The following is a 24,777-nucleotide window of genomic DNA, read 5'->3' on the forward strand; positions in this document are numbered from 1 at the left end:
AAAACACTCTCTCTGCAGTTTTATCAATATGGATGAAGTGCTTAATTCAGCTGCCTATTATCTTATTGTCTTTTATTTATTTGATAATTGTTTCTGCTGTATTTGTATTTTATTGACTATTTTTACCATGTTTTTATTGTCTATGCACATTGTAAAGCACTTTGCGACCTTGTCTGTGAAAAGCTCTGTATAAATAAATTTACTTACTATCTGAGCCTTGCCAAACATCTTTATTTCAGCTTCTTTTTGTTTTGCAACGGCTTCTACTGGCTGCCTTTTTGTATGTGCAACTTTTCCGGACAACTAAGAACTTCCTGTGGTTGTACAAATATTTTCCAGAAATGAAAGACCATTTACACTTACATCCAGCTCTGTAGACTTTGGTTTCTATGCCGTTTCAGCTGTTTTGAGTCTTAACTAATAGAAATGTTTGCGCTTATGTGATGCACTTTTTATTGCTTTGTTGTTGAAAGGTGCTATAATGCTCACCGTCTTTTAAAAGAAAAGGAAAATTAGTTTTAGAAGCATGTTCAGAACCACAAAGTTGACTGTCGACAAACAACAAGAGCATGTCATATATTTTTTTATTGTTATTCTGTACTGTACAACTTAGATTCGCACTGTATGTTGAAATATTACATTGACTGATTGAGGTGCTACTATTAGTATCTGCATACTGCACCTGTAAACAGTTTACGTAGAAAAATACAAAACCAGACACCACTCATCAATATGTGAGGGGGGAAAGTGAAAAAACAAAACAACACACAGAACAAGTGGGGCTTCATAAAGCTATAGTACCTTTTGGTGGCAAAGAATTAAACAGAATCAGGATCGATAAAGGCAGTTTGAAATGACTTCAGGGAGTTGTTGCTGCTGCTGCTGCTGCATTCTTGGAGATAAAACAAATTGCACATATTTTCTAAAAACAAGTTCAACAGGTCCAGCGTCCTTGCGGTTTTTAAAACGCTACATTTGTATACATCAAGTACACTTAGCACAGTCCACAGGAGACAAAACAGGAAGAGAGTAGGTCCTGATGTCCTCCCTGACAGAGAAGAAGAAGGTCCATCACAAGCTCCTGGATGAGGGGGTGGGAATCTAGATTGTTTAAGGCATGCATTCACAATAATGTAGAACCAGATTTCGGTGGAAATTTCTGAGCTGATGTGTCTCACAAAATAAAATACAAAATCCTGGTAACGTGGGAACACAATCTGCAGTCAGGAGCCAACATCAGCACTTGGATTTTTTTTTTTTTTTTTCCATTCTCAATTCACAGAATGGACTTGGAGATTGTACTTACATGTTGTAAAATAAGACAAGCACATCAAAAGTCACACGCACATTCAGGATAGCAGTTGTGCTTTAGATTTTCAGTGGTGTTAGTTTACCACAGAAAAATGCTTTGAAAACACAGTAGGGCCGGGCGAAATGGTTGAAGTCATTCTAATCACATACATAAAGATATTTAAGGTCATCAAGATAAGAAAAATATGACCGACGTATGCAAAATCTGATACAACAGTCCTCCTGAATGGCATTGATTATGCCGACAGGTAAAAATGTAGAATTATCACCCAGCCCTTGTACACAGGCAAAGAGAAATGTCTTTAACAGATCATTTACCTGCACAGGTGCTGAATCAAAAATCTATTTCAAATTGTTGAGTTTGAGTGAAAACAGACCTCATGTGAACTTGTCCAAGTTCTATCTCTCTCTCTCTCTCTCTCTCACACACACACACACACCACACACTCACACACACACACACACACACACACACACACACACATATCCATGCAAATAAAAAAAAAAAGTGAAAAGTGCACATGTACAGTATGTTTATCATCTGCACCACCTGAAGTTTCAGAGGATTCTCATCTCACTAATGTAACACTAACAGAAGGTTAAGGCAAAAGACGGGAGAGGAACCAACACACAATCTCATTCAGACGGAAACAATGACGCTAAACGACTTGCATCACGTCTCGCAACGACACGCATCTCACACCTCAAATCTGTCGGTTCTGCTCAAAAAAACGAGATGTACATTTGCACAGCACAGCAGACCTCAGTCGGTGCATCACAGAAGCAGAGCCTCAGTGTAGTGTTCCAGTTTGCATGGCTGGTTGTGTTGCTCCAGGATCAAGAGGAGTAGAGAGAAACTTGTGATGACCACAAGAGGGCAGAGAAAGACCGCGTCAGTACCGCAGTCCTCGTATGCCGCTGCAGGAGAAAGGAGCCTCATCTGCAGATATAAACGGTCTGCTGAATACAAAACTGGTGTCAAGGCAAAACCTCTTGGCTACATGAGCCAACATGCGGTGGCGGTACACAGGTGAGACACGTTTTCAAAATGCATTCCAGTTTGTCAACATAAATTATCTTGGCCACAAAAAAAAAAGTATATATTCCAATTGGTCATATCGATAAAAACAATGTTTAAAAACATACAGATTTTAGTGTGACTGGATTTATTTTTTATAAACTACAGTATTTTTTTGCTACCTTTGTTTTGAGTTATACAACTGAGAGGTGTTTCTGTGACATGATTTGTCTTTAAACCCCCTATGTGTAGGATTTTAACGATTTCTGACTGCCAACTTGTAGTCTTATTATAAAATAAGACGCGGTAGCAGACAGTGATGTATGCCAGTACAGACACAGACTTCAGTCATTTTCACTGGGGTTGGCTAAGGTTTCCTCAAACACAGACTTTAGCCATCGGAATAAATCTGCGATGCTATAAAAGACGGAAAAATCCTACACACTGTGGTTTTAACTAGTCCAACCCCAATTTTCTGGCAAAACGTTCTCCAGCATGAAGACAGCTCTGCCCTGCTGACGATGAGGACAACTGAGACACAGCTGACGCAGACAGACAGCGGTGGACCACGATAACAAGTGCACAATTGGAACAAGACTACAAAAAAGGCCCAACGTTTGATCGATGTCAAACATGAGCCTTCAGTAGGCCAAAATCATTTTCAAGGCATCACAGATGCAAAGAGTCATTGAAAAAAATTTAAATAAAATAAAAACATGACAGATTTTACTCCGCCCCATGAAAGAACCACGCCCAATCACTGAATATTCTAAATGCTGTATGAGGATCCAAAATACTCCTTTTAGGCACAGTGATGTTCCCCCGTTCTGTCTGACCCAACCCTGATGGGACACGGGGGTGAAAAAAAAAAAAAAAAAACTTATATTCAATATAAGATACGATCCCTTTTTTTAAATTATTCAAGGACAAAGAAACAATCTTTGGGGTTTTTCTGGGGGGTGGAGGCATGTCGCTGTCCTGATTTGTCGAGAGGCGAATGCAAACAGGTGTGGGTGGGCGTGGCCATGATGCTTCATCACCTGCTTCTTCTCTACTGTCTGCTGTTGAAACTGGAGTCGGCGCTACTGCAGCTTTCCTCGTAACTGGGTGGGGGCTCTGTAACACACAAAGGCAACAAAAACAGTCAGTAATATAGATGACCCCTTCCCTAAGCCTCTGTTCCACTAGTTACTAGTAAAGTAGCTCTCTGTACGTCAGCGGATTTTGTCATATAGAGTTTCTTTCATCAGTCTATCTGAAATGCTCCAACATGTTCCTGGGGTTTTCTGGCCATACTCTTTAACAATGGTGGTGATGGTGCAGTGGCTATGACACATGCCTTTGGTGCGGGAGATCTGGGTTCGATTCCCACTGCGATACATCAACCAATGTGTCCCTGAGCAAGACACTTAACCCCTAGTTGATCCAGATGCGCGTTACCTCTGATATATAGCAATTGTAAGTTGCTTTGGATAAATGACATGTATTGTAATAAAATACAACATATAACTGTGCTGGACAGTGCATTTTGAACTCTTCTACAAAGAGTATAGGCCTTATCCACAGCAGACATTTTGACGTGTCATAGTAGGAAAAGCAAAGCTGTTAGTAATAACATGAACAATGACTGTTCTATAATTAAGTGGCCCGGCTTTTATCGGATTTCTTTTTTAAACAATACAAACTAAGGAAGACACAGCTTTGGCATTGTCAGGACCTTCGCATGAGTAGTAAGCACCTTTTTAGAATTTGGCAGAATTCGCAGGTACCTCAATTGTTTTTTTTACTTTTATCAAACGTACCCACGCACGGCTCTCAAGTGCGATTGTTTATATATGACTTGACCCAGGAGATTACTTGTGTTTGTCTAATTAAGGTTTACCTATAAGAAGGACAACACTATTGCAAGAGTTCACACACAAAACATAAAAGGATATTTTAAAGCGATAGATATAACAAACTATGAATATTTGATTGGCCATTATACCAAAACTGGTACCTTGTGCGTCCCTGTGTGCATCTGTGCATGTGTTTGTCTGTGTGCCAGTGTGAAAAGACTTTCTGGAGAACTAACCATGAGGGTAGTCCCAGCTGCTGTACTCTGGAGGGAGGATGAGAGAACAGGAAGTGGGGATAGGAGTCGCGTTTCCTCCCTCGGTGAAGAAAGGTATGGTGGCCCCGGTGGACACGCAGAACAGGGGAGCGGACGCGTCGGGCCGCCTGTGGCTGGGAGGAAGGGCTGCGCCGGGCGCGTGGCTGAACGCGCTGGGGGACATGGTGACAGGCTGACACGAGGGATCCTGCTGAGAGTGACTCTTGGTTGGAATATCCTCACTGGCCACGCCCCCGGCACACAGCCCCTCCTCTGGCTCCTCCTCCGCCGGCGGGGCACTGGGCGTCACGCCTGCCGCTGTGGGCGCAATGGCGTGCTCTGGAGTGGACGGCATGGCCCTCGACGGAGACAAGTTCACAGCGATGTTCCCAATGTAGATGGGCAAAGTGACGACCGCGTCGGGAGATTTCAGGGACACCTGTAACACAAACAGGATTTATGAAGGGAGGCCTCAATTAGATTTGAAATGTATACTGCAGTACAGTTCAAGCTCATTCATTAAAAAAAAAAAAAAAAAATTTGGTTTTTTTTTTTTTTTTTTTTTTTAAAAAAAAAAAAAAAAAAAAAAAAAAAAAAAAAAAAAAAAAAAAAATCTGAGGTCAAATATACAATTTGGAACCCATCCACTTTGCAGTTTGATCATTTATTGTTGCTCAAGGGACTCTGCAGTTTATTTGCATTTCTTCATATTTTCATTTCTCACTTTAAATTACCAGGAGATTTTCTGAGCTGTGAGAACCTCATCTACTGTGAACAGAAACAGGACGTTAACAGTGGTTGAAAGCGATCTTTTTTTTTTTTTTAATCTGGGTAGAAGTTTCTGTAATCAAAATTTCAATGTGCAACTGACTTAAAAGCATAAGACTGGTGATATTCCAGGTTTCTTATTGCCAATAAAAAACACCAAAACCAACAAAGAATTGATTGCACAGTCAATGGAAACTACTAAAAACACATTAATGATGTATTATCTGTGTAGCTAGAGCCAGATATATCATATTCCTCTGTTCCAAAGAGCTCCAATGTTTCCCCAAAACTACTAAAAACACATTAGTGATCCACACCGTTGCACTGGATGACATGTTCCTTTATTATCATGAGCACACACACGCGCTCACACTGACCTGAATAAAGTAGTCGATGTCTATGAGGCTGCAGCCGGCCAGCGCAGACTGAGGGAGAGGAGGGACGATGATCTGCTCTCTCCACTCGGCATGTTTTCCCGCCTTTACTCCGGCTCCCTCCACCTCTGCGATGGTCCGCAGGTCGAACACAGGCCGCTTGGTCTTATAGGTCACTTTCTGGTGGGAAATAAAAAGATGCTATAGTGACTTCAACCACCTCTAACTTATTGGAATTGGAATATTCCTGTTACCTTGAGGTACAGAGAGATTTGATGTGCACCCACATGAAAGGATTAGTGCTATGATTTTGAGCTTATGTTTTTGAAGCTTTTGGGAGTCCCAGCAGAGATTTATAATACATCCCTAGGATGGAAATTTCAGGGGGGCAGTGCACACTGGCTGTGCTCATACTAAATTGTATTTGGGATAGGGCAAAGACTAAAAACATACAGATTTGTTTCTCATTTCTCTTTTTTTTCCTTGATTGATTTTTTATAATCTATTTTCTTTAGTTTTTTTTTCTTCTGTCCTCAACACCTACATTATAAAACCAATTAAACCTTTGTGAAACAAAATCTTATTTTCAAAGATGACTCACTGCAGAAAAACGTTAGCCTCAGAGAAAGGTGTGGTGGTGAAAGAAAAAACAAAAACATAATTAATACTCTACTACTAATGATCTACCTGTATGAGACTGGCCAACACACATCCTGTGTCCTTCCCAGACTTGTTGTGGATCTCAGTGGCTAACTTGATGACCTGCCCCGGGATGTAACCCCTCAGGTCACTGTGAGCCTTCAGCATCAGGGTCCCCGTCTTCACCAGGAGGTAGCTGAACTTCTTAGTGGTCACAGCGTAACTCGGAAGCTGCGGAGACGGAGTCGCAGGATAAACGTGGGCTCGTGCGTTGTTAGTAATTAAGAAGCCTCATTAGCCGATGCTTTGCTAAGAATCTACTCACGCTTGGTTCCAGAGTTTCAGGAAACTCTGACATGCATGACGGGAAGAGAGTGAATGATATACAGTGGTGCTCATAAGTTTATGAACCCATGCTAAAGTTGACTAAAAAAAAAAAAAAAAAAAAGAGGAAAAATCCAACCTTTAAGGACACCAATGTTCTTTGTGAATTAATAATGTATCGCAAATAAATAAATGTTCTTCCTTAAAATACAGGGGCCATAAGTAAGTACACCCCTGTGTTAAATTCCCATGGAGGCAGGCAGATTTGTATTTTTAAAGGCCAGTTATTTCATGGATCCAGGATACTATGCATCCTGATAAAGTTCCCTTGGCCTTTGGAATTAAAATAGCCCCACATCATCACATACCGTTCACCATACCTAGAGATTGGGATGGGGTACTTTCAATAAGATCATCTCTCAATGCAAATCAAACCAGCTATTAGGCTAACCGAAATAAAACCATGCCAATCTCTAGGTATGGTGAAGGGTATGTCATGATGTGGGCTATTTTAATTCCAAAGGCCAAGGGAACTTTATCAGGATGCATAGTATCCTGGATCCATGAAATAACTGGCCTTTAAAAATAAAAATCTGCCTGCCTCTATGGGAATTTAACACAGGGGTGTACTTACTTATGCCCCCTGTATTTTAAGGAAGAACATTTATTTATTTACGATACATTATTCTTTCACAAAGAAAATTGGTGTCCTTAAAGGTTGGATTTTCCCTCATTTTTTCAATGAAGGCATTAAGATCAATTTCCAAAAGATGATTTTTTTTTATTCCTCTTTTTAGTCAACTTTAGCATGGGTTCATAAACTTATGAGCACCACTGTAGTTAATAATAATAATAATAATAATAATAATAATAATAATAGAGTTAATAATATATATAATAATAATTGCTAATAAAATAATGCAGGGGAGTAGAGGAAAAAATTTATTAGATCCTGCTCTGCCTTTAAATTAAATAAGCCTCGACCAAGAGGCTGATCAAATAAAGAGATCCATTACAGTGTTTCAGAGTCTCTTCTTCCGTTTCTCCAATATATCCAAAACTTTTTCAAATGGAGGGAACAGCAACATTAAAGTTTGTGAAGGAATAAAATGAGCAAAAAAAATAAATAATTAAAAAGTAGAGAAATGTGTGCAGCAAGCACTTACTTCAATTTCAGGCACCTCATTGAGGTTGAGCAGGTTGAGTATGTAGAAGGGCCTCTGGGCTTTGTAGTCCTTAGAGAAGCGAGGCGTGTCAATGGCCACCCTCACACGGTAACTAATCTTCCCAAAGGGTCCCTCAAAGGAAGTCGGGGGAGTGACTGAAGAGGGGATTGGGAAAAAGACAATACAGACTTTAACACCGAGAACAGTAACTGATATTTTGGGGCAACCTACCCATTCGTTTGATGTTATAATCAAAGGTATCACTTTTTTTTTTTTAAAACGAACCCTGGACCCTCTGTATCGAGGAACAAACCTCTATATATGTGCACCCGCTCTACCAACTGAGCTAACCGGCCACGCAAAGGTATCACTTTTAAATGTGAAATCTGCATTTTTGCATAGAATTGAATTGTGAAACACAACTAACATACAGACAGATGTTATTACAGCCGTGCATGTGCATACAATATATTGTAAAAACTATTATATAAGGAAAAGAAATTCAAGTTCAAAGGTCAAGTCCATATCTCAATGTATATTTAAGCAAAAAAAGAAATAATAATAAAAAACAAATTAAAAGGAGAAAAAGGAAAAAACAAAGAGAAAAGGTTTGATACACACACACACACACACACACACACACACACACACACACACACACACACACACACACACACACACACACACACACACACACACACACACACACACACACACACACACACACACACACACACACACACACACAAATAATGCAATGCCTGATAAAGCAGGATTAATCAGGCTAAAATTTAAATAATTTCCTTTTATATTATTGTTACGTGTAGGGAGGAGTACAGGGCTGAAATCTGTGTCCTTATCCATGCAGGCCTCTATCAGAGCTGTCACAAGATGTGAGGAGCCTTTTAGACGGATTCCTGCACTTTCGTCCTGAATGGAAAAAGGACACTGATTGTTCTTGTGACTTGAGAAAAGGGCAGGAAACAGGGAGGGAAATGGCTGGAGGACAGGAAATTTAAGGCGAGTGAGATTAAAAATAACTATTTGGGGAGGAAGCAGCCAGACAGATAGACAGACAGACAGACAGGAGAGAGATGTTCACAGCCAGAGGAAAGATTTAAAAAACATTAGATTCAAAACCTCTTCTGGTTTTGTGATCCGTACAAACAATCTGCATTTAAATTTCACAAACAGCATCTACAAAAAGGTGATTAATGGGTTGTCAAAATAAACGCTGAGCCACTCTCTCTCACTCTCACTACAAGTGTTCCTTTTTCCACTGATCCTTATTCAGATGGTAATACCAACGAGACCAGTGGCTGCTGCTGCTGTCAGCAGGAATGAACCAGATGTGTTGTTGTTTTGTTGCAGACAGTTTGGTAGCAAGAACAGCCTGAAGCACCCCTAACTTTCCCTGGAGACACACCAGACTGAGCTGCTCGTTGGCTGCTGAAAGTGGCCGGAGATTGCATCGCCTGACTTGATCCTTTGAGCTCACACAAATACATTCCTCTGACTTTTTGAGCTGCGGTTCATCATGCTTGAAGTACATGAGCTGTACTTCAAGGTGCTAACTTGATTTCAACAAGCATCCCCCTCAACATTTTTGTTTCAGGCTAGACTTGTGTATCTAGGAACCAGTGTTGTAATGTAACGGAGTACAAATACTTCGTTACTGTACTTAAGTAGAAATTTCACGTATCTGTACTTTACTTCGCCATTTAAATTTATGTCAACTTTCACTTTTACTCCACTACATTTCCTAGATAAAATGTATACTTTTACTCAGTTATATTTCAACTAAGCATCTTCGTTACTCGTTACTAAAAAATAAAATTAGAAGAAATGTGTGTGACTGCAATAAGGGAGGTTTGGCGAATCACTGCTCCTAGATTGCATTACGCACGCGCCGCGCGCTCTATTTCAGCGCTTGTTTGTTGCTGAAGGAGGAGGACGCACAACTGAAACCGCCATGGAAGCACGAGCACCTACTGGAGGACCTCCCGTTATCGTAGACGACCACCCCAACGACAGTGGTGAACTCGGTGAACAGGGTAGTGGTGAAGATAACGTCATACACCCGTGGCCGTATTTGCAAGAAATGTTTCTGTACATTGATGTCAGCTCTAAAAATATGCTGTTTGTTCTTTTTAACTTAAGAGAATTGTGCCTGAAAAGTCCTAGAAAAGAATGTGATTTTGATTTGATTAGTGAGATTAAGAAGATATTGGAACCCTGAATATGCTTTACTATAAGAAAGCCACAATAAAGTTAAAAATAAAAGTTCTAACCGCTTGCTATAAAAAAAAAAAAATACTTTAGTACAGTATATATCAGATACTTTAAGACTTTTACTTAATTAATATTCTAAAAGATAACTTTCACTTCTACAAAAGTCTTTTTCTAGTACGATACTTGTACTTTTACTCAAGTATTGCTTTTTAGTACTTTATACAACACTGCTAGGAACATAATAAGCACTTGTTGATTTGCATCTCACAAAAGAGATTTTGGCACCTATGTTAAAACTGGGGCGGCTGTGAACGTCATTCATGGTCCCAGAGGCTGACTCCTAATGACTTTGGTGATCCCATGGCATTTCCTCTATTGCCACCAAGATGTTCACATTTGTGTTGTTTGGTCTGGAATGTCTGGACAACTCTTGGATGGATTGCCATGAAATTTGGTACAGGCATTTCTATTCCTCCTCAGGATGAGTTGTCATCTCTTTGGTGACCCCTTGAATTATCAATTAGTCCAACACTTTGGTTTATCACTAAATACAGCCAGGCGAACATGGCTAATATTGTACAGTACCTGCTTAACATCAGCATGTTAGCACTGTCCATGTGAGCATGCTGATATTAGCATTTAGCTGAAAGCACCCCTGTGCTAGACTGGGTAATCCCAGCCCGATCTGCCGGCGATTTTGATTTCACCCTGCAGCTCAGGCTGGAAATCTGTACATTTATCTATTCTGCTTCCATTACAAATCTGCGGGGACCAATGACAAACTGGCTTATCCACCTGGCACGCTATTGGCGGGTTTAACCATGGATGTATTAAGAGAGGGTTTAACACGATGAACCATTGTTGCAATCATGTCACCGTTGGTTGTGCTCACCCGGATCGTTGGTCTGATTGGTTGAAGGACTATCCAATTGCGTACAGAGTCATTTGAACTATGCCCGTTGATCACGCCTCTTGCAGTAGAAAATACAGAGCAGACGCCCCAGACTAATGTTCAATCTTAAAGTGCCCATATTATGAAAAGAAAATCACTTTTTCTGGGATTTGGGGTGTTATTTTGTGTCTCTGGTGCTTCCACACGCATACAAACTTAAAAAAAACAAAAAAACATCCATGCTGTTTTGAGTGAGATACGAGTTTCTGAATGTGTCCTGCCTTCAGCCTCTGGGTGAGCTGGTCAAAATCTGCACGGCTTTCTACGTCACTAGCCGAGACGAGGGGCCTAGGGGGCTAACCGTTAGCATGCTAGCTCGTTCTCAATGGCAAAACACTGCTACAACACACACAAATTCACCCTAATCTACAAAATAAATTGTACAGAACTACTTACATGTCCCTATTCTGCAGGTATTCAAAGTTGGAAGTGCGCCCTCATTTAGAAGAAGTCTCCCAGCTAATCCTGCCTTGTACAGGCCAAAGTTGCAGAAACAGCTAGCTACTGCGCATGTGCGACTGACAACAAAGATGTTACAGAAGTTGCAAGGTCTCACTCTGTAGCTAAAACAGAGACCTGACACAGGGTAAAAAGAGGAGCTGCAGCAATATGCAGTACAACAAAAATATGGTGTTTTTTGAAAACGAAACCATGTAAACCTATTCTGGTACAACCTCTAAATACAATTATGAACCTGAAAATGAGCATGATATGGCCACTTTAAAAGATTGAGCTTGGTCTGGTGATAGCCAGACTACCCCTGTGACTGAATACAGTCTAACAGAGTTGCTAGCATGGCTGAATGTTAGTCTTATCTGGATATATACGTTACATATCAACATCATCTCAACAACATTCCAATGACTATATTAGAATATGTATCAGTTCCTAATTATAAAGTTGAAACAACAGTTATGTGAGGCCTAAGAAATATTTTAGTCTTTATCCGAAATTTAGCTCAGTTTTAAGCTTGACCTATAATCTGCAAATCACCAAATGTCAAAGTAACCTTTTTTCCTGAATTTAGATCTTGTCAGAGGAGTACAGATCAAGTAGAGAAGGGTTCATCTTCTAAATGTGGAGATACACTGGTTGTGAGAAGGAATCTCGTTTGGAGATAACACTATTTGATTTCAGGAGGTCTGGCTTGTCGGGAGAAGCAGCACACATTTCACACACTCTTTGTCTGACAGCATGCCCCCTGATTTGAGTGTAGCAGCCAATTCCTTCCTCCCAGCTCAGTGTTGATGTTTTGAAATGTATCACAGTTGACAGTTTCATTTCAGAAACCAACAGTGAGACAGGAGGATATTTGCCTCGTCTTCTGCTATGGAATTTGATCATCAGCTTCTCACTGGTTATTCCGTTTTATTGGATGAAAACAAGGATGCTTACATGCTCATCTTCAAAGGATAACAGTTCAAATCACCTTTTCATCTATTTTGTTCTATTTCCTCTTTCTCAATTGTATCTTGTGTCCCTTTGGAATGAGGCCATCCACCATTTTTATTCAACCCGGTTTATCCCTCTACGTGTCCTTGTACGGAGCTTATCTCAGCCTACGCCTTCCTCCTCTCTTTAAATGTCTTTGTTCCCTCTTTGAGAAATGATCCGGCTTGAACGCCACCTGATGCCTCGACTTTAGATAAGGAGTTGGGCTTGTCAGAGGAAATTCTGTTAGTCCTTCCCTGTCGAGCTGTTGTTAAAAGACACTGACATTGCTCAAGGCTCCTTCTCCTAACTACCTACTTGTGAGCATCAGCAGGATGACCCCACCATATCCTTTGCCACTAAAACCATTTCTACTGATCTTCTCCCTTTCCTGACAACCTTCACCATTTTTGCTCATTTTACAGATTTTCCTCATGAAGGACGAATGTATTGCAGGGCTGTTGTATTAGACCATTAGTTTTAGCTAGGTGTAACAAATAAACGGACAACTGAGTGCATGTTACCAATGTGAAAGGTTCTACTTTTAGTCCTTAAACACCTTCATCAGTCAAAACATATAGAACAATTTAATGGAAACAACAGCCCCGTTTCCATTAAATTGTCATGCAAATTTTTGTTGGGCATTTCAGAGGGGGGTGGGTTGGTGGATCGATGGGAAAATGAAAAAACAAATGGAAAAAATGGTGATTTGTACAGACTTTGAACTTGTACCAATATACTAATAAAAACTATTTAAAAAAAAAACTCTGCTGCATAAGGATAAATACTATAAAGCTTGTTAGTCAACTGGCAAAAAAAAGAAAAGAAATGGTCAAGCGATTTTTAAGCAAACATTTGAAATGTCACTGGAAATGCTAATTAGGCGCGTTTCAATCAACTGGTGTGGTTTGGTTAATTCTTCTTTCATGTCAGCTAGGCTTGGCCATGATTTATGCCATCCTTTTAACATTTCTTCAATTCAACTTTGTTGTTATTATACTTGCGTACAACAAAACAGACTTGTCATTCCAAGATAGCGCAACCTTTACAAGATGACATTTTGGCTTTTCTTTAATGAACTACCACACTTCATTGATATTTTTTTAATCGCCATGACTTTCTATCATCGTACATATGTATTTTCTATGTGTTTTGATGCTGACGCGTTTTCATATCTACACATGAATATCTCTCAAAGAGAATAAAAAACCTCATTATCATCGCCGCCTCTCTAAATCCAGTGTTAAAAGTCAGGTTGGCTCATTCTACCTAATCACTTCATTTGCTGCCAAGTCTATTTTGAAGACATATAAGAGCATATCTGTTTGCTGTACCAGCAGGGGGCAGCAGGAGACACTTGACTCTCCAATGAGCCACTTCTCGCTACATTCTAGTTAACATGCCCTCTGCTGATGCTCTCCAGTCTGAGGGCCTGAAAGGCAGGGAGGGCGAAGCAGGGGGGCATGAAGACCAATTAAACACTGACTGCACAACAGGGAACTAAAAATAATACAACCCCCCCCTTGTGCTTCCGCCCACGCCTGAGAGAGTGTAAGATACTAGACAGATACTGCACTGTGTGTGCCTTCACAGGTGCCATGTATGTCCAGCTGATCTTTGCGTTATCGTGGTGTTGTCATTTCTCGACCAGCGGTTAAAAATCAACTTATGTGTTTGTGAACAAGTGGCACGGGTAATAAAGATGCAATATCACGCTGAGGCACACAATTGGCATGTTCCTGACAAGTCTTTTAAGCATTAACTACGTAATGAGCCTTTACACACCATTGCTATCACAGATCTGTGTGTGTCTGCTTTGTGTCGGAGACAAAGGGCTTAGGGCTGAACACTTTGTAAGTTCACGTACTAGAAAAACTTATCAGATGTTATCATACCTGCACGCTCATTTTACTGACGTCGTCTGGACCTGAAAAACTATCACAGGAACTGAAGGCGTGCCCTCGACATGGAGGAATGAGGTTAAACGGGTCAAAGGGGTTAATCCCACACTTACCTGGAATGAGAAACTGGAAGGGGAAACTGTGTTCGCCCGCAGCCAGGGTTCCTGCAAAAAAAGGGAAGGCTTATCAGTTACACAGTAGACGGGCAGAAAAGAAGAAGAAATGCAAATGACATTCATTGGTGAATGTATAGTGATTATTATGAGTGTTTGTGTGTATGATTGTCTTTATTTCGACTTCACATATCCCTTAGTAAACATCAGGTGTCCTGTGGGGATCAGCTACTTCCCAGTGTGACGGAGTTTCTGAGACAAACAGGCTTTGTTGTTTAAAGACAGGAGAGCAGAGAGGTTTTCCGTTGTGAACAAAACTAGCAACAGAAACCAATCAGCCGGCGTTGGAGGAAGTGATGAACTGTTGGCCTTGTGTCGGCCAACATGTGTAGCTGGCAAAGTTGGAGAACTTCTCAGCAAAGTTAATCAATGATTTAGAAGCACAGTGGGGCCAGCAGTGATCGACCCAAGACTGAGTGCATTCTTCTGCTCTGAAACAACATCTATGGGTCAGCATCTTTGGGCCAAGTCTGCCCCTATAGATAAAATGTTAATGTTATGAATCTTATGGTAAAAAAAAAAAAACTGTCTACTCCGTATGTGGCACTCAGGCCCAAGCCCACTGGTTCCTACTGAAGACGTAAAACTATTAAGATATCAGGCTTTGGATATACAGACAATACTTATTAGTAGCATCAGTTCATTGTAGGTTTTCTTTTCAATTATTTAACAATAAGGAACATATAGCCCATCAACTGCCTTATGCTAGATGTAGACAAAATGTATTCAGAATCTCATGCAAAGAAAAACAGCGGTATGAACACTAGAAACAAAAACCAAAAAAAACTTGCTGAAGTGCAACTATATCAGACTGCAAACTCTGTATTACTGATGTCATCAGACAGCACAGGGTCAACTGGTGCAGACCTTGCTGTGTTTTCAGAAGCACATGTGGCATTCTGAGGATCTCAACAGGAAGTGCTCCTGAAATATGAAGAGGTGTTTTGGAATAATAATAATAAAAAAAAAAAACTCCGTTAAGTACAATTTTCTCATACTTGTTTACATCACAAGCTCAGTTAAAGTGATAAGAGCATAAGGGCCTTTCCATCCCTGTCATACTGCTAGCACCTTGAGAGAGTCAGCTTATTAATTCTCTAGATGAGCTGGCAACCCAATTAAATTCTCCCAGACAGCAACATGTCTCACCTCATTAGGGACGGGCACAACTTCTTCCGTTAGTGCTCAGACTGTGTGCGTGATCATTTGCATTGTGTTTACTGCTTGAGGAGGCAGTAATACAGTAAACCAACGCCGTTGCAGGCCTCAGCTACTTTATATACTCAACTGTAGAGAGCCTAGCTAACACGGGTACAGGCAGAAAATCAAGATGAAGGAAAACAATTGAAAGGGGTATATTAGATCATATATTGTATAGAAAAAGCTGAGATACCTAACTTTAGCATACTAAACCTAAACAATTTTGAGTATCCAACTAACCATATCAATCACAGACAATTCAAACCCATTCTACCTACAGCAATAATGACTAGAAAAGACTGACACTGGGGGGACAGGGCAATCTACAAGAAAGATCTATAAAGACTGTAAAGGAATACCTCACTCTCAAATTGATAATTTGTATATTACTTACTCACCCTGTGTTACCCTGAATTGTTGAAGAAAAGAAATGTTTTTCTTGCATGTCTCCATGGTGAACTAAGAATCCATCTATCACTTCACTTCTAAACTAATTGTCTCCGTAACACAGGGCGAGTCATTGATATAGAAATGATCATTTTGAGGGCGACGTATTGCTTAAGTCTAACTGCAACTTCCAGGTTCTGATCAATGCTGATTAAAAATCATATTGATGAGGTTTCTATGTAAATGAACCTGCTCCACTGCAAATGCCAACATTTGGGGAAATTCTAACTCGTTTTGCTTCATTTAATTTAGTAGTTATTTAATTATGATGTATTTATTTGTATTCATTTTATGTACATACAGTATGTATAACCGAGTATGTATTTACGTACAGTATATTTCACAGTTCTATGTTTTCATATCAATACTTATTTTTTATTTCTATTTATTTAATTGTTTTTCTCAGCTCCAATGTCAGGGAATGTTCTAAAAAGTTCTTAAAAAAATAAATTACAAAAATCATATTGCATACTGTATGTGAGGATGCAAATTACTAAAAACACATCCCTGAAACATAAACTAACATAACATAAACATTAGTGTAGACATGGAAGTATTTGTTTTTTTTATTGTTTATTTGCTATTTCAAACCAACAGTTACAATAATGTTAATGGTCAAAGGTGCCTTTATTGTCCTTTCTAAGCACACACTGAGAAACAAAACGAGTCCTGTGCATTTAACCCATCTTATACAGTAGAACAGTGGGGGATAACTCCAGTTCTTCTTGCCAGTGCCTTTTGGTCAGGGGACACTGACAGGAGCACTAACCCAACATACGTGTTTCTGCTCGTTGTCTAAATATAACACATGGTGACATAATGTAAGACCTTGTAGTTGATAGTGTTTTTGAAAGTCTGTTCTCATTTAGTAAACTGAAAGAAAACAATGTTGCAATGGCTTCACTTCAAAATGTGCAATTCTGGTGATTTAATTCATTTTCAAACATGACAAAAAAAAAAAAAAACATTGTGCAGAGATGTGTAAAGTATCATCAGCGAAAAAACAAAAAAATATGATAAGACAGGAAATGCTACAGTGAGTCCGTCTCAAGCATAAATATAAAGCTGTCGGTTTAACCACAACCCAACTGCAGCAGTGGGAGGGAGATCCTTCATTCCTGAAGGTCCTAAACTGAGAACAGTGACAGGATGAAGAGCGGATCACTGGTCTTCACTCTTCCAACCGCCAAGCATCTGTGGCATACCACATTATCAGTCAGCCAAAGTGAGCGTCGCTTGCTTTGTGTAGACGGGTGTGTGTCTGTGTGTGTGTGTGTGTGTAGTGGTCTTCAGTCACCCTTCCTGTCTCGCTCTCCCTGTGCCGCTCAGCCCTTGGGGGGAGAGCAGCCCATTTTCGGAAGAGAATGAGATACGGAAATATGGCAGAGATAAAGGGGGAGCACAGAGGGATGGTGTGTAATGAATTATTTATGTCTTTCTCTGTTTGGAGTGTGGAGTGCCTGGAGTTTTACACTATACTCTGTGTGTACATGCGTGCAAAAATGTGGCATTTATTTTGTTTTATTTTATTTCTTATATTTATTACCGCAAAGTTTTTGCACACCACAAAGTTTTATAAACTCATGGATAGAGATTCTTTTTTTCCCCCACAGTTTGATTCACTTTACAATTTCTCAGACTAGCACTGAATTTATAGTATACAGAATAGTTCCTGTACAAATATTAAAATGTGAATAGGTAAATCTACCTTTTTTAATTTTACAAAAGAAAACAAAATCCTCATGTTAAATGTTGTCTACACACAGGCAGCTGTATAATAACAACGTTGCCTAAATAAAATGGTCTAAAACTGTCTTACTATCCATTAAAGTCCACAAGACAGAAAATCTGACCAGACTGACTCTGCCCGCTTTCACTTAACAAATTTGAATACTCTGAACACAATTAGGTCTGTACCAGAAAAAGTGTTGAGGTTCGATACAAGGGTTTTCTGTTACTCATAATTCAGTAATAGTGTCCTTTAAATATTACTTTTTTTTTTTTTACATTGAGTTGCTGTAAGTTTACTATATTTATTAATACTCATGGGTTAAATTGGGATTCACTCTCTGCCATCTGTGCTGTCTGACTGACTTCTTTGTTTTACTTTATGGGGGGCTGGCCACCAGCGTTAAGGTGCAGTACCGCCACATAGACTGAGGTTGCTGATCTGCTAGGTAGCTTTTAAGGAAACCCACTGACAGAACAAAGGAAACCCTGTGAAAGTTCTTATGTTCGCAAGTTCTTACATCACCTCATTTAGGACCATGTTCTCTATCTACAGCTACCAAGAAAACATGTTTGAGTCATTGCTTGAATAATTAAAACATGAAAAGTGTAAAACTATATACATTGTTAAAGATGTGCTAAGTTAAGCGTCCCCTGATGACACAGAAGAGTGTAGGCTACAGGCCGGCCAAATTTAATCTACTTATCTACCAACCATTTGGCACTCTGCAGATAATGCATTTGTTTTTCTTTTGTAAATAGCACAAGACCTTTTCAGCTCATGCAGTAGTATGCTAACTGGTGTGCATGTTACTGTGTGGGAAGGGTGTGTTCATGTTTATGCCTGTTTGATGGTTCAGTCTGAGTAATCTGAGCCTGCTTTGAAGCCCAATTTTCACTTCCCGGTTCAACTGGGGCAAACTAACGTCCATTGGTACAATAATATGCATTGTTGGAATCATGACACGTTCAAATCAACAAGTTCAAGTTCATAATAAGAATGTTAGAACAGAAAGAAGGGAGAACCTCAGGTTTTAATCTGTAACAAATATAACACTACACTAAATACTTTAATATAAATACTATTTTATAATGCAAAATATCTGCAGTTTCAGCATCAGAAACTTATAGTATAAGCAGAAAAAAGGGACGAATCTCCCATAAATTGCAACAGGAAATCTGACCTGATAAAAGGTCTCCTCTATAAACATAAAAAAATATATTATTTGTGTTTCAACAGGTGCAACTCCCTGCTAGTTTATCTTAAAATGGGGCAGCACAATGTTGACACGGAGCAGTTACACTCTAAACAAGTGGAATTAACCGATACCTTTTAGTTTGTCATAAATCAAATTTGGGATTAGAGGGTCAGTTCATTCAAATCACAAAAAGCCTTTTCTCACTTTCACCATTTCATATATATATATATATATATATTTTCGTTTGTAGGAAAATGAGACAATTGGTGAACATTTGTGCCGACTATGTGTTGCTTTCAGCCCATTTATTCTGTGTACCACTGTTGGATTTGTGTGATCACTATAGAGCCGGGCAATATATTGATATTGTATCGATATTGTGATATGAGACTAGATATCGACTTAGATTTTGGATATCCTAATATGGCATAAGTGGTGTCTTTTCCTGGTTTTAAAGGCTGCATTACATTAAAGTTATTTAATTTTCTGAACTTACCAGACTGTTGTAACTGTTATTTCCCTTCACCCACTTCGTCATTATATCTACATTACTGATGATTATTTATCTAAAATCTCATTGTGTAAATATTTTGTGAAAGCACCAATAGTCAACACTACAATATCATTGCAGTATCGATATCGAGGTATTTGGTCAAAAATATTGTGATATTTGATTTTCTCCATATTGCCCAGCCCTAGATCACTATATTTCATATACTGCATATTATATTATTGGATCATTAAAACTGTATTTTAAATGTTGTATCTGATCAAGCTAATTTGATGTACTTTATATGCTGTTGCTGTAGTTTAATCTATAATATTGCGTTATGTTTTGTATGTACATTTATATTTTGCAACTTAACTAGAAAGTATAGCTGTCATAAATGTTCCAAGCACAAAACAAGCATGAAACAAGCACAAGCAATACAACATTCTACTTACAATTACACTACTTGAATAAATGCATTATCACGTGTTGAAGCACACAGACCTGGCTGTGAGTTAAACACTGAACTGCTTCTTGGTGTTTTAACCAGCATGGATTACATGCTCCAATGACTTTAAGTCCCACAGTGTGATTTGCATTTACAACACATTTCATGCATGCGTGGCACATTTCCCCTTCTGTCTGTGGGCGGCATCAGCAACAAATACAAAAGATGGAAGATGACGCTCACAACAAAAAGGTCCTTTAAGCTCTCGTTTCCGCGAGTGAGCCGCGCGTCAGTGCAGCAGGGCAGGGTGGGGGAGACATGTGCCAAACACGCACTGCCAAACACCTCTCACCTCAGAGAGGCAGCATGCCAACAGGCAGGCTGGAACATCACTTCAAGGGACTGCTACTCTGACTGATTGAGGCTTTAACTCCTCGCTACACGGCTGCAAAAACCTGCTGCCGCCATTGTGACATTAAGCCTGTTGAAGCAGATTTTCTATAAAACAAATAAGGGGGGGGGAGGCAGAAAGGCTTCAATCACTTCATACAGTGTTGTTATGACAGGGAAGTTTCAGTGCTCTCAGAGGAGAGTGATGAAACAGTTTGTTTCATAATACATGTCAGTTGAGAATCTGCAGGTGCATGTGCTTTGCTCTTAAAAGGACCATACCAGTGTTTTTTTTTCATGCTTAGAACAGTTTTCCTTGAATTCCAGGCAGCCACTGGTTTCTATTCACTGTAGTACACATCAGATGGGTTATCTACGAAGTAGCAAGTCTTCATGATTGTCCACAGTGTGCACAAATATGAACGAAGATCAACAGCTGCATGGAAAGTTAGACGAGTGCCTGTTGCTGTTAGAAGTTGTTTGTGCACCAAATGGGCAAAACATGTAAAACATATTGGTGTGCTTCTCAGAATAAAAATGTAAACGCCTGCACATAAAGGTCACCATTCATGCACCTGTGTGTTTAGATGAGGACAACCAGCAGAAAAACCAAGACATTATCAATTTTTTTTCTGATCAGGAAGGCTGGCTCCGTTATTGGCTGCAAACAGGACACATTTGAAGCTGTGGTGAAGAGGAGGTCACTGAACAAGCCGTTATCTATCATGGATATCCCCGACCACCCTCTCCCCTGTCCCCCACACACTGGTCCAACAGAGGAGCACCTTCTCTAAGAGGCTCCGACAGCTTCGATGTCGCACGGACCGCTACAAGAAATCATTCCTACCACAGGCAAATCAAACTTTTTAACACTTCAACACTGAGTGTTCGATAAGACTCATAGACATCACAATCACAACTGTTTAACTATCAACTATTGATAAAGATGTAGATAAACCTATTGTGCAAGTTGCACTTAAGTAGTTGTACATTTTTATTCCCCAACTTGTATATATATTTTAAATACATATTTGTTCTTGTATTCTATCCTATTATTGTTTCATGTATCCTATTATTTCATGTATATTCTGTATGTGTGCGGTGTGCCTGATATTTTGCTGCTGTAAACACTGTAATTTCCCCATTTTGGGGTTAAAAAAAAATTTTTTTTTTTTTTTTTTTTTTTTTTTTTTTTTTTTTTTTTTATTTTTTTTTTTTTTTTTTTTTTTTTTTTTTTTTCTTTTTTTTTTTTTTTTTTTTCTTTTTTTTTTTTTTTTTTTTCTTTTTTTTGGGATCAATCAAAATCTATCTATCTATCTATCTATCTATCTATCTATCTATCTATCTATCTATCTATCTATCTGTCATCACCTTTGTCAGCAACAGACAGCGTGCTGTTGAAGTACTGCTCCTCCAGAGCCCACGAGGTGTCTTTCATTTTGTTGGAGATCCCACATGAGCCCTGACAGTTCACCTTGATGGCTGTGGAAAGAGGAGAGAAAATGAGTCACTCTACAGTCTGGTCCTTTATGCGTTTACTGGTTGTTGTTTTTTTCTTTTGCCAAAATGTCTTGTTTCATCTGGCAAAAATTCTTCATGTAAACACCTTTTGGAAACTTGCCATATACTGTAAACTGTCACTCGGATTCTTTTTGTCAAACTGTCCGCTGTGGTAAAGTAAAGTGTCTTGTAAATATCCCAATCCGGCTTTGTTATTTCTGACTCTTGAGCATTTGACCTAAAAACATTAAACAATAATTTCCCTTAGCGATCCTGGGAACACTTCAATGAGAATCATTATTCACACTCATTTTATTTCGAAAGAGAAAAAAAGTCTCGTGGTGCATTCAAAAGTTACTTTTCCCATCTGGTGGTTGTTTTTGTCGTTTAACAGCAATTTACTGGTGAAATAAGTTCTTGTTATAAGTTCTTGTTATTACATTATTAATCCATATGGCCTCAGCAATAAACAAGCTGCTTTTTATTTATTTTTTACTTAAAAGCAACACTAAAGCACTTTTTCCGGCTGCACACACTGATTAGCATGAGAATGACTCACAAAGAGGGACGCCTCACTTAATCATTATGGGCCCTTGGTGCTGGTCACGTGCATCTCGCTGTAGTGGTTAATAATCACAACAGGCTGTGAATGGTGTTTCTGTTGACAGATGGAAGAGAGGAGGAGGGAGCTGATGTGAAACTAAAGAGGTTACTAGTTTGGATCATAGCACTGATGGTTTGTCACCTGCAGAGTCACACCACACCTGCGTTTCACTGGGGCGATGAGGGAGATGAGGTTTGTGATGATGCAACAGGTTAGAAAAAGCTGAGGTCTTATGCTGCATAATCTATTGCTTCTTTAATCGCCACTACGACATCAACTTGCCCGATAAACACATATCGCAAAAGTTAGCGTTAGTTGAAAGAAAATATCAGCAGAAAACTGTGCTTAAAAAAAATTCATTCTTTTTTAGTGGTGTCTTTTATATCAACTTCAATGTTCAATTTGTCCAATAAAAGAATGTTGGAAATGATTTCCTTTCATTTGTTTGAAATTCAACTAGCAAGCAGTTGTATTTTAGCAGAAAACAGAAAGCAGCAGAAATGCAGAACTGAGTACACTTTAATATCAGTTTATTTATCGCAAGTAATAGCGTCATCACGATATTCAACGTTATAGATAATTTTTCACGGCAGACATGTTGACATATAGTAGGAAAGGCACAGGTGTATTCAAAACCATTAATGATGGCTGCATTCCACTTAGGAGAGACCCTGGTATTGTACATGCTGACTCACTGAAATAGCTTACTGGGACACTTGATGGAACTGAGCCATCGTTAAGGTTATCAATTTCAGTTGTGATTTTCCTACTATGACAAGACAAAATGTCTACTGTGAAAAAAGTCCATCGCTTATTGCTTATTTTCCTCATATCGTGCAGCCCTAGTCAAGATTACTCATAATACAGAAGAATGACAAAACACACACACACAAACACACACACACACACACACACACACACACACACACACACACACACACACACACACACACACACACACACACACACACACACACACACACACACACACACACACACACACACACACACACACACACACACACACACACACACACACACACATTTTTTTTGGAACCTGAATTCTGTGTTTCCCAGCCTGTTGAAGTCGGCCCGCCACAATACATGAAACAATTGTTTGTGTCAAACTAACAATATTACATCATATTTGGTTGTTGTTGCTCTTCTCCACAAAAGCCTACCAGCCAAGGCGGTTGAATGTTGCTTTTAATGTGACGTAAATGCATTTGAAGATATTTTTTCTTTTTTTTATGCCAGTGGATGAGGTTAACACAGGAGAGCTGGTGAAGTTAAGCAACATGCTTTCCAGTGCAGCTGCTTAGAGTACAGGAAATTATGTTACCCTCTTCTCACGCTTGATTCAGAGATCAAGAAGATAACATCAGTTTTTGTCGACACAATAGCCTTCAAAAGGTTCACACTAGCACTGGTGACACACATCAACAGTTCCCCAGCAAGGAAAAGAACTGAAGTGAGCACAGCCTCGCTCTCTCGCGCTCTGTGTATATCACCCCTCCTCTCTCTATCCCTTGATCCGTCTGTGAGGAAATGAAATCTCTCTGATAAAACGCACACGCGCACACACACACGCACACGCACACACACACACTGACAGAAGCCAGAGGATTAAAGAGAAAGATGGCCCAGCCCAGTATTATGTCTGTATTCTGATAAGCAGACAGTCAGACAGTCAGATAGATGGGGCTCAGTATCGTTCCAAATGTTTTTGTTTTTAGTTTTTTTTTATGTGACATCCGAATGTGTCACCTTCATTCTTTCCCTTAGGTTTAGTAGAGGTGATTTGCATAATAATGTTCACCATCTCATTTTAGTGCGTTAGCATTTTCTACCTGGTGGTGGTGCAAGATGAAAAGTTAAAAGGACACCTTTCAAATTCATCTTGAGGGGAACATCACGTCTGCAACCAAGTTAAAAAGTATCATACCTCAGACTGTGTGTGACCAATCATAGGCTCACACCCACGCAAGATCCTGTGCTGGCATCATGCACGCACGCCACGCACGCACGCACACACACACACACCTCAAAGTGGCAGATGGCTGGGCTCTCTACACCGGCACGACTGTTGGCACAGTTTGGGGGACAAGGGAGGGGACCTCTGCTGCCGGTAAAAACCAAACCCAAAATCTGCAGCTCAACACAAAACACTAAACACAACGGTGGCCTTCAGCCACGCAGACTAACGTCCATTTATTTGGTCATTAACCAAACCCTGCAATCTGCTCCTCCTGCCATCTGCCTCACATGTTTAGGAGAATAATACCTTTAAACTCCACATTAACATTCCCTGTGAGCTCTCTGGAGTCATCATCACACTACACAGAAGCAACAGCACAAGTGTGAAGAGGACAAAAATGACAGAAAAGGGA

The 24,777-nt window shown here is 39.6% G+C and overlaps 1 protein-coding gene across 1 annotated transcript in view; it reads right to left on the reverse strand.

Annotated features, from left to right (window-relative positions):
* Positions 1–566: 566 nt before the first annotated feature.
* Positions 567–24,777, reverse strand: part of arrdc1b (arrestin domain containing 1b) — a 43,726-nt gene continuing 19,515 nt past the window's right edge. The window contains exons 2-8 of the mRNA XM_039780201.1: positions 21,655–21,765; positions 14,322–14,372; positions 7,693–7,847; positions 6,251–6,433; positions 5,567–5,743; positions 4,404–4,860; positions 567–3,445 (exon numbers count right to left, since the gene is read on the reverse strand). Coding sequence (XP_039636135.1) covers positions 3,381–3,445; positions 4,404–4,860; positions 5,567–5,743; positions 6,251–6,433; positions 7,693–7,847; positions 14,322–14,372; positions 21,655–21,765 — 1,199 coding nt within the window. The 3' untranslated portion in view covers positions 567–3,380. The remainder of the gene's footprint in view (positions 3,446–4,403; positions 4,861–5,566; positions 5,744–6,250; positions 6,434–7,692; positions 7,848–14,321; positions 14,373–21,654; positions 21,766–24,777) is intronic.

The sequence above is a fragment of the Perca fluviatilis genome, chromosome 17 (assembly GCF_010015445.1).
Source record: "Perca fluviatilis chromosome 17, GENO_Pfluv_1.0, whole genome shotgun sequence".
Taxonomy (NCBI): domain Eukaryota; kingdom Metazoa; phylum Chordata; class Actinopteri; order Perciformes; family Percidae; genus Perca; species Perca fluviatilis.